At 45.8% G+C, this 10,691-nt stretch overlaps 2 protein-coding genes across 4 annotated transcripts; one reads left to right on the top strand and one right to left on the bottom strand.

Annotated features, from left to right (window-relative positions):
* Nucleotides 1–643: 643 nt before the first annotated feature.
* dazap2 (DAZ associated protein 2) lies at nt 644–6,688 on the top strand. Of its 3 annotated transcripts, XM_088407694.1 has the most exons (5): nt 644–823; nt 2,040–2,158; nt 2,232–2,264; nt 2,331–2,480; nt 3,401–6,688. In XM_088407694.1, exons 1-5 carry the CDS (start codon nt 811–813, stop codon nt 3,527–3,529), a joined length of 444 nt encoding a protein of 147 aa, XP_088263820.1. In that variant the 5' UTR covers nt 644–810; the 3' UTR covers nt 3,530–6,688. The 3 variants fall into 3 exon arrangements, with proteins under 3 accessions (XP_088263820.1, XP_088263819.1, XP_088263817.1); XM_088407693.1 differs by lacking the exon at nt 2,232–2,264 and having other exon boundaries at nt 645–823; nt 2,265–2,480; XM_088407691.1 differs by having other exon boundaries at nt 655–823; nt 2,232–2,480.
* On the bottom strand, nt 6,342–10,431 carry smagp (small cell adhesion glycoprotein). Its single transcript, XM_088407690.1, has 4 exons — nt 10,167–10,431; nt 9,197–9,244; nt 8,240–8,293; nt 6,342–8,169 (listed from the first exon to the last, which is right to left on the bottom strand). The coding sequence occupies exons 1-4, from the start codon at nt 10,414–10,416 to the stop codon at nt 7,997–7,999; spliced, it is 525 nt and encodes a 174-aa protein (XP_088263816.1). The 5' UTR covers nt 10,417–10,431; the 3' UTR covers nt 6,342–7,996.
* Nucleotides 10,432–10,691: the final 260 nt, after the last annotated feature.

Below are 10,691 nucleotides of genomic sequence, written 5' to 3'. Positions count from 1 at the left end.
GCAATTCGGGAAACGTTTAACGAATGTAAAATCACCAACAATTGGAGGGTGTTTGAAAACCTTTGACTGATACTGATGTTTTATCACATGGTGCAATAAAATACGGGGAGAAAGTGATTGCTTTCGCTTTTAGTTTTTCTATCTATCTATATCTATCTATCTGTCTGTCTGTCTGTCTGTCTGTCTATCTATCTATCTATCTATCTATCTATCTATCTATCTATCTATCTATCTATCTATCTATCTATCTATCTATCTATCTATCTATCTATCTATCTATCTATCTACCTGTCTGTCTGTCTGTCTGTCTGTCTGTCTGCTCGTCGGGCTGTGTCTTGTCTGACTTTCTGTCCATCTTTACTGCCTGTTTGTATTTTGTCTGTGTTGTCTTTCTCTCTTGTCTGTCTATATGTCGCGTCTTTCTGTCCAGCTTGCCTGTGAGTATTTTGTCTTTCTCTCTTGTCTGTCTATCTGTCTGTGAGTGTCAAGGCCCACCAACTCACTTTCTGTATACATTGGAAGTATACCTGCGGAATCGGAGCCTGAATTCGAATTCCTAACATATACGTTTCAAGGTCTGAGCATCCACCGGCAGAGGGCGCGCCAGGAGGAAAGCGAACGGCCGCCTAGCTCTGGAGCGACGAACGAGAGCGGGTGACGTCACCGCAGTCCACAATAACAAGAAGCGGAAAAACAAGGAAGTGGATTATTGCGCTATACCGTCATCAACCTGTTCGTCTTAACGGCTCTGTGACAAGCGACGCAGAGTCCCCAGTGATAATCTGACATCCTCCGAACCGAAGCTCAAACATGAACAACAAAGGTAATTTTAGCCGCACATAATTGTTTTTTTTTCCGGTGTCAGCCGCTCGCTTTGCGTCGCCAAAAGGCTAACGTTAGCAATGCTAGTTGTTTTGGCCAAGCTGGGCAATGACGGATGACAATACGCGCACTGACCGTGGCCGTCGGAATTTCGGTGGATCACGTTGAGTTTCGCAGCATCATAACGTCACATTGAAGGTGACATCGCAATTGAGTTCACGCAAACGAATGCGTGTCGCATTGCTTGTCGGGCGATAATGGAACGTTTGTAGGCTGGTTAGGACGACCTGTTTTTGCTTTCGTTTTCCAAGAAAAGCGATGTAAGATATTAAGTCGCCTAAATAATTTCAAAGGTTGCGTACATGAATGCATACTGACATTAAGTCAGGTACGACCTTTTGATCGCCGTATTTTTTGAGATGTCACATTTTCCTCATGAAATAAAAATTCAAATAATTACTGATCATTTGGTTCATTATAACACACAATGTTCGCAGAGTCTCGTGGATATTTAACGAAGTCGTCCCGATTGCATTCGAGAAAGGTGGAAGGTGGGATGTGTCCCACTTGTTTTCCCAGTTCCAAACTCAAAAGCTTCAAGACTAAGACAAACAACAAAGATGGCCGACTCCAATAGCTCGACTATTGTTTTGGTTGATCGCGACGCATTTTGACCTTCAGCGCGCCTATCTTCATCATTTCTTTGATTCGGACAAACCAGTGCTTCGCAATTATTTCCCGGGCTCCTCCACCAACGACAAATGAGATCATTATCCCTAAAAATTGTACAAGCACACTTTTAACGTTGACAATAAATACGCTTTCAACAAAATTGCTGAAACATCCATCCAATTTCTAGAGCCGCTTATCCTCACAAGGGTCGCAGGCTTGCTGGTGCCCATCCCAGCTGGCTTCGGGCAGTAGGCGGGAGATAACCCTGAACCGGTTGCCATCCAATTGCAGGGCACATAGAGGCAAACAACCGTTCACGCGTCCAATCACACCCAGGGACAATAAAGTATGTCCAATACACCTGCCGTGCATGCGCGTGGAGCGTCGCGCCGTTCGGGGCGCGCGTCTCCACGTCGTCGGATGGAAGCGGGTCGGTGAAGTGGGCATCTCAGGCGTGGAGGGCGACGTCCCTTGCCCAACGTCACCACGCCGGATGCGTCCGGCGTGTGACGCGTTTGCGTTAAAGGCAGGCGTTTGCGTTGCAGGCTCCTATCCCCAGCAGAGCGTGTACCCTCAGCAGAGCACGGCCCCCGTGTACCCCCCCGCTATGCAACTATCTCCTCAGGCGCCTCCCTACGCGGACACGCCTCCCGCATACTCTGAGGTAACGGCGGCGACGTCGGCCACGAGCCCGAACGCGAACGCTGCAATGACGTCTTCCCCGTGTGTTCCCACAGATCTACCAGCCCAGATATGTGCTTCCCCCTCAGGTGAGCGGCCAGGTGCCTCAGATGTCCTCCCCCTATGTCGGCACTCAGGTCTACATGCCCATGCAGCCGCAGATGCCCGTGGGCCCCGTGGCCCAGAACGTCCCCCTGGCTTACTATCCCATGGGGGCCATGTACCCCCCCGGTTCCACGGTGATGGTGGAGGGCGGCTTCGACGCCGGCGCTCGCTTTACGGCCGGGAGCGGCGTTTCCATCCCGGTGAGTGTCGGCCGTCGGCGCGTCGCTGGACAGAAACGGATCGCGCTGGACGTTCGCTGTCCTCGGGTGATAAGAGCAAAGCCCCGCCCGACGCGAATAACAACATTCTATAGGGTTAGTGTAAAGCCTAAATATACAGTGGTATATTTCTATAAGAAAAAAAAAAAGGCTTCTTGTTGGGGAGGTGCTAGGTGGTTGGATTGTTTCGGGTGTATAGCGGGTATATAGGTACAGGGCGCAGGGATAGGGGTTGCGTGAGAGACTCTACTCGGACAGTTTAAAGATGGTTAAATGATGACAGATGATATATACATACGCAGATGGTTAGATGTGGACAGATGCATATATTTACCTGCAAAAGATAAGACACACTTAAACTCCACACTTAAATCAAATATAGGGACGTGTACGACTTAACGAGCAGCCAACCACATGGCCGACGTCCACTCGACTCCCGCGTACGCAAAAATGCAGTCACGTGACACGGGAAGTCACGGCGATGAAATTGTAGGCGTAGCTCAGCAAAAAACGAAACATTTGGAATTCTGGCAAACAAAAAAACACAACATTTTGAGCCTTTTTTACACTCCTAAACGTCATATTCATTGTAGTAGTTGACAATATGAATGCAGTTCACTTGTTTTCCTTGAGATGGCGCTTGCTAATGTGTTGGTGATGAGCGCAGACACACACACACACACGCACGCACCTTTTTAGGATGTTTAATTTGTACATTTTTATTTTACACTTCCGGTCATCCAGGAAGTTCACAGGTGCAATAATACATATTTCGGGGGGATTATTTCGAGCGCGTAACTTCACTCGAGTCCGGGTTCAGGCGAAGTGCTTCCTGTGTGAAGTCGTTGTTAAAGTCCTAACGACATACTTCTCTTTCCACATTCTCTTGTATTGCCCCTCAGCCCCCACCCCCCGGGCACGCCCCAAACGCGGCTCAGCTGGCGGCCATGCAGGGCGCCAACGTGGTCATGACGCAGCGCAAGAACAACTTCTTCTTGGGCGGCTCCAGCGGAGGTTATACCATCTGGTAATGCCAGGCCACGCCCCATCCAGCGCCCGCCCTTCCCCTCGTTCCCCCGACCTCACGTGACCCCTCCTCCCCTCCCCTCCCCTCCCCTCCCCTCCCCTCTCCTCAGGCCGCCCAGCCACAATACCGATATCACCTAACGGAATGTAATGTTTGCGAACCCTCGCGAAAGGTACAGTACTCCACTTGGAGCCGAGCAATCAAATGAGCAGCGGCGGTCTTTGGCCGAATCCGGCCCGCCGTCTCGCGCCCGGTCTCGCTTTGGTTCTGTTTGGGGCCGCTCGTCAGTCTGTATGTTAGCGAGGTAGCTTAACGCTGGAGGTTTTGCTTTAGGGTTAGCTTTTCCTCTGCTAAACATCGGTCAAGTCAAATGAATCAACGTTACAAACAATGAACTCTTTCAGTGCCATGGACAAGAATTTGTCATGTCAAATATTTAGGTTGTGTGCCAGTGACAAGAAATCTGTTTTTGTTTTTTTAAATCAATTGAAAGGTGACACTCGCGGCCAGCATCCCCCTTACATTATGCGCACGCAAACTGTTATTTTGCCATGAAAAAGACTTTTTAAGTGTTTTTGTTCACGTATTATCGTAGAGAAGGACTGTTGACATGTTTCAGATGCTACTTAAAAAATAAATTTGTCTCAAAGTCATTGTTGTGCGGAAAACACATCTTTTCACCCAAAAAAGCTCATTTTCTCCTTTTGTCCAAAATAGCTTGGTGTCACTCCAATGTTTTCAAACAGAAGGGAATACGACACATCCCGTGCTCCGCACGTGCAATTTCGGCCTCTGAAAAGCAACACAAGCCTAAAGTGATAACGCAGCAACGCTGCTGCGTGTTGATAATCTCATTCACTGTCATTGACGGCTATAAACGAAAAAAAACAAAAAAGTCATTTTTACGGAGCTGCCGGTGAATGAGGTCATTATTCTACATGTCACCGTACGTTGCTGCCATCTATAAAAACATTGATCAATGACCTCGTTCGCTGCCAATGACGACTATATGCGTCAAAGATCCAGTTTTACTCTTTCCTCGCAAGCGGCAAGAATTCTCGCGTAAAATACTCGTCTGCCAGTGACTACGTTTTTTTTTTTCTTTTGCGGATGGACGGACGAAGAGCGACGACACTCGCGGCCGGCGCTCCTCTTCATTTACCCGATGGGAGTATTGCGCCCGACGACTCCGAAAGACGCGATCGGCGGGTCGCCTATTCCGACGATACTTGGCACTGAAAGAGTTCAAATCAACACGGGCGCAAATGAAATCCTTTCCCGAAATTGCTGTTCACCGGCCAGTTGAAAGTAAGCCGCCCGGAGAGCAAAATAGCACATTTAGGGAACGGCAAGCAATATTTGGACCCGCGTTCATGCATCGCGATAGTCAAGTTGCTTCATCCCCAAAATCAAAACGCAATTGCAGTCCGACACGCCAAAAACAAACAAAAAAAATCCTCACTTGTCTTTTTTTTCCCTTTGAAAAACTTTTAGACTAGTTCAACTAATAGATGTTGTATTTCCATGTAAATAGCAGTATAATGATCACAACGATTTAAATTAAAAAAAAATCGACATTGTCTTTTACGCAACGTTTAAGGGAGGAAAAAAAACTACACAAGTGGCATCGGAAGAAATGAGAGAAAAACGCACTTGCGGAAAAAGTGGTTTACTGTACCTTGTTGGCCCAACGTGTACGTAGATTTAACATAGTCAAGTGCCAAAGAGCACGTTTCAACAAATCAAACGTTAAGAGGCAAACGGAAAGCTATTTAGTCAATCCAAATGCGTTGAGCGAGACGGGCTGCATGCTGGAACCGTTTGGTTTGGTTTTGGGTTTTTTTGGATTTGTTTTGCTGTCGGATACCCGGAGCGCACATGCTGGATGTCTGGCATGTCTAACGATTGGCTTGGTTTACTTGAGGACACGGCCTCCTAAAAAACAAATCAAAATACACTACCAGGCAGTTGCGCCAAAGAATATCTTTGATCTATTATCAATTATGGCATTTGTCAATTTGTCATCTTGAAGTTGCGCATGACTACAAAAGCATTTCAACCTGAGATGCAAATTCCAAGCCGGTCATTTTTCATCATTTTGCGTATGTGAGCGTGAAAAACTGTGAACTACTGTGCCAAGTGGCTCGACTGCTGTCCGCATTAATGATGCGCTTATTCAAAAACATCCAATTGGAAAACAACTATGGATGTTTGCCAACTGTTATATGTCTAATTTATTGTTACAACCATGAGGTCATTCGATGCCAGGGACGTATTCTCGCGTTTTTAAGACTCCGGACATCGAATCCCAAATAGTTGAGTATTAAATCCATACTTGAAGGGAAAAGAGTTTTTGATTCGAAAGGAATACATGAAATGATTTTAAAATTTCAAAAACTTGCCGAAAAATCTGTTCTGAACGACCAACGCTGCGTTTGAAATATAACGGTAGGTCTAGTTGTCATGAAATGATATGACATGGGGGGTGGCACTCCTCTGGAGTTGGCCACGCCTGTTATAGCTGAAGACGACGCCAGGCCCGGCCCGCGAGCCGTATGTTTGAAACCGCTGCGATATTTGAGCCCAAATTCAATTATGAACATTTTCTTTCGCACTGTATTGCTCTGAGTTGTTTTTTTTTTTTAAACTACACTACGTGAAGTTTTTTTTTTTTTTTTTTCAATGTTCACTGGGTATCCGACAAAGCATGATTTAGTTTTTTGTTTTTTTTTTGTCCTGCGTGTGACGGTCGTGCCAGCAATATGAATCACTTCCTGTTGGAATGCGGCCGTAATGCCAACCGCAGCCCGGCAGACTTCCTCTCTGTTAAAGCAACACGGACATTCCTGCTTCAGGGATTCTCTTTCCCATGTTTTGTAAAAAAACAAAACAAGAAAAAAAAACACAGGAAGAAAAAAAAACAAAAAAAGAGGACGCAGCACTAAAGCGATGACGGACTTCTGCGCACGTTCTGTCTTTTGAAATGACTAAAGGAGTGTCGGTAACTTAGGTGCACTTAACTTTTTTTATACTAAACTTAAGATTTCAAAACGGAAGGTTAGAATAAGAGTTATTTTGGACATTTGAGAAGTTTGTTGAAAATTATTCACATGTAATGCATTCAAATGGGCACACTGCTAAATAAAAAGAACATTTTTTGTAATGTGAGCAGAGCATTTTTGCCCCCCCCCACACACACACAATTTCCTTTATTCTAAGTAAATGTGCTCATTTTGTTCTTAAAGTTACACATGTATTACTTGAAGTGCATAGTAGCGTTCTAAAGAACTTGATGGCAGACGTACACCCCAACGGAGCATCCTGCAGAAAATTTAGATCATATACTTGCTTCCTAGTGCAGCTTCTGCACTGTAAAATGTAATGAATTATTCATTTAACCCCTGGGGGAAATTTTGACCTAACTCTGGCTTTTCAAAACTCTGGCTTATCAAAGGAAAAGAAAATTCAAACACCAGGGATGTTAAAGTATTGCATAGATGGTCAAAAAATGTCACATTTCAATATACCGTCCCTTCTAAACGCTTAGAGAGGGGAGGTCAAGAGGTACCTCTTAAAGGTGTCAAATTTAGCCCATGTCGGGCTCATTTACTGCCATTCGGATTAGAAATATTGTCAATTTTGGACAGAATTGAAGCCCTGGTGTTTTATCATGCACTTCCCCCGATGTTTGCATTCATCCTTTCAACGGAAACGAACAAGTGGGGCGCAATAGGAATTTTTGTGTTGACACCCCAAAACCACCGGGTGGCGCTAGCAGCCAACTTATGACATTTGCAGTCCTTGCGGCGTAGTTACTTTAACTATTATTGCATTTTTACAACTTGTAAAAAAAATATATATTTCAATTTGGGTGACATTTTAAACAACGCAACTAGAAGTCTACCCCTGATTTTAGTGGTTATATAAATCATATGACTGTCCAATTAAAACACGTGTGTTATTAAAACTTGCTGTGATTGGGTGCTTGTTGGTCCCTGCATGCCCTGCAATTGGCTGGCAAGCAGTCCAGGGTGTCCCCCGCCTACTGCCCCAAATCAGCCGGGATAGGCGCCAGCAAGCCCGCGACCCGCGTGAGGATAAGCGGCTCTAGAAAATGGATTGATGGAAGTTTTTCTCCAATTAACTAGAAAAAAAAACAAAGCGGCCATTTTTTGCAACACGCCTTTTTATTGCCTTCCATATTTGTCAAACATGGAGGTCAAATTGAGGCATGTAAGAACTCATACCAAAAAATGGACAAGGTAACAGCTAAAACAGGATAGGGTCCCTACCCCAAGAGGCACATTTGATAAATACTGCGGCACACGTAAGCGAATAAAAAAGCAGGCTTGAAAAACCTTCCACCGTTATCATCGTCGGGCGTCCCAAAAGAGAACACGGACAGCAAATAGTTTCCCGTGCTTTCTTCACGTTGCGGCGAGCGGCCCACCTTCAGACGGCGCGGAGTCCCTCAGATAAAATACTCCTTCTTTTGGCCGGCGGCCCGGTCTGGGGCGCGGTCGTCGGGGTCCTCGCCGGGGGCCGGCTCCCCCGTGGTCCGGTAGTCGCCTTTGTTGTGGCACATGTAGCGATACGCCAGCGCGCCCAGCAGGACCAGCGTCAGCGCGATCAGCGTGGCCACCACTGAGGAGCGGGCGCACAAAGCCGGATTGGGACACGGGCTCCGACGCCGCCGGGGCCGAAGGCTTTTTACCTGCGATGACCGTGGTGTCCGCTTTCGGGTGGGCCGTCGACGTCACCGCCGAGACTGCAATCAAACGACGGCTTGCGCTCACGACTCGTGACTTCCGACTCGCGCTTTCGATCCGTACTTTTCAAATAGCGCGGCGGGGTGAGAACGAGGCTTTGCTTTTGCTGCGTAATTGGACATCCTGCCCCCGGGGGGAGCTGTGGCGCTCTCCTTATTAAAGTCAAACCGTGTCAACTTTTTTTTCTTTCTTCTCTAAACCGGAGGTCCCTAACCAACCATCCGCGGCCCGGTACCTTTCCGTGGATCCGGCCGCATCAGAAATAATGATGTGTTGGAACTGATATCATTTCTCCTTTGAAGGGACACCGCTGGCATTTTCGTTTATTTTCCCCTTGGTATTAGCACATGCAAAGGTTTTGCATATAATTAACGTTTTGTATTGAAACTAGAGGCATTTGCGATTCAGTTCTATGATGGATTTAACGTCCTTTGTGTAAATTTTGAGGTGGCAGCCTCAAAAGTCTTTGAGAGACTCAAGCAAGCTGCAACTAAATATCATTAATATATATATTACTGTAACGAAAAAAAAATATTTACCTTTGCAAAAAATAATTGAGAACTGCTTGTCTTAACACCGCATTCTGATTAGTACAGTGGCTGCGAGATTTGAATTTGACGGCAAAATCCAGCCATATTTAATGTCCAGCCATTGTGCCACTTGCAGTTGACTGAAAAAGACCCCTCATCACTTTTCAAACAAAAGTAGATCGGGAAATTGAGGGGCGGGTGGCCATTAGGAAAGACGATGTTTCCCAAATGGTGGCTCAAATGAAACGTCCACCTTTTCAGAGTGGCGGTATTGCGAACGCAATCAACGCAGCTGTCATGTGACTTGATGACAGCGATAGCCCCCCCCAAAATAAACACAAAAGCTAAAGGCGGTGTTTTAAGTGGTCTTACTGTTTTGTGTGGTGTTGGTGTCAGGGGCTAGCGTCGCCATGTCGAAACCTGAAAGACAAAATTCAAATTCATTCAATATGAAGCACATTGTGAAGTTGTCCAAACTGGGCCCCGGGGGACATTGGAGGCCCGCCGTCCATTCCTCAGCGGCCCGAGGCGTACATTAAAGAAAACCAGGTGCAACTACTAACTAAAAATGATTGATATTCTGTGGATCTTTTACTAAATATGCAAAACCAAAATTAAAAAGTATATTTACGACAGTTTCTATTCAAAGCTGAGGCGAATATTTAGAAGGAAAAATAGTTTCTGTATCAGTCCAACTTATGCCCATATGCCATTATTGATCCTCATATGTAACAATTTTAATAATGGTCGGCTGACTAGAATTTGCCCTTTTTCTGGTTCACATGAAGGAAAATCCATTCCCGAATGAGCCGGTCCAATAAAATCATCTTTTTAAAACTACAACTTCAACTGTTAATGTCAAAACATTACCATTAGTTTTGATTGTAAACCTTTCAAAGTTTTTTATGTATTGGAAGAAATCTACTCGCCCTGGTTCAAATGATTTGGATGATTTTATCATTTTCAAGCGCCCGCAGGGCTCACTAATGAGCTAATCGTTTGTATCAGGTGTGTTGGGGAGAAAAGCGGAAAACATGCAGGATTTCCGCCCTCGGCGACTGGAGTTCGACACAATGACCTAAATTATTATTTTTTAATCAAATAGGTTGAGCCATAAAACAATCTGCACAGAATGAAAGGTTGATAGGAAGCGTAGATAAGGGAACTCGTCAACGACGCCATTCGCCAGTACGGGTTACTTTTGTTGCGCTAGTCCTTTGCCTTTGCGCTTAAGTCAAATCCATGTCCGTTTTTTTCAAGTTACTTTGGAATTGCGCTCAAGAGACAGACGACTGAGGCGCACCCCAATGACAGAATCTTTCTGGCCGTCTCGCGAGCTTACCTGGGCGCGCGCCACAAACAAGCCAGCTACTTCGGAAACTTCCGTCGTGGAGAAAAGTCCGACTCGCTTCTGCCAAAAGCACGTCGAATCTCGTCACGCGACCATAACAGCCGAGCCGAATGGGCTCAAAGTGGCACCTTGGATGATTCGGCGCTGCCCGGATGCTTTTCAAAGAGCTCGTGACTTCCACAATAAGCGAACGAACCGGGCGTGCACGAGCGTCCTCGGCCCCTCTCTTTCCGGTGTGCATAGATCTTCTATAATGCCGAAGAGCATAGCTATCGAGTTGAGACGTGGAGTCGACTGGTAATATGGAATTAGTTGTTTGCCAAAAAAATAAAATGAATCAAGCTAAACTTTAGGTTTCACACACACAAAAATTTTCGGGAATCAAAGAAATCTTTTGGTTTCAAAAGAAACGTTGAAAAAGACAATGTCTGGCGTACGAACGACCGGCGTGCAAAGATCGTGTGTACAAATATTTGCTACTCCCGAGCACACTTTTAACAATGTGTCGTCACTCGA

The sequence above is a fragment of the Hippichthys cyanospilos genome, chromosome 2 (assembly GCF_059441005.1).
Source record: "Hippichthys cyanospilos isolate Australia breed blue-spotted pipefish chromosome 2, RoL_Hcya_1.0, whole genome shotgun sequence".
In the NCBI taxonomy this organism is placed as follows: domain Eukaryota; kingdom Metazoa; phylum Chordata; class Actinopteri; order Syngnathiformes; family Syngnathidae; genus Hippichthys; species Hippichthys cyanospilos.
Note: the sequence above shows the minus strand (reverse complement) of the source record. Positions and strands in the feature narration are given on the sequence as shown.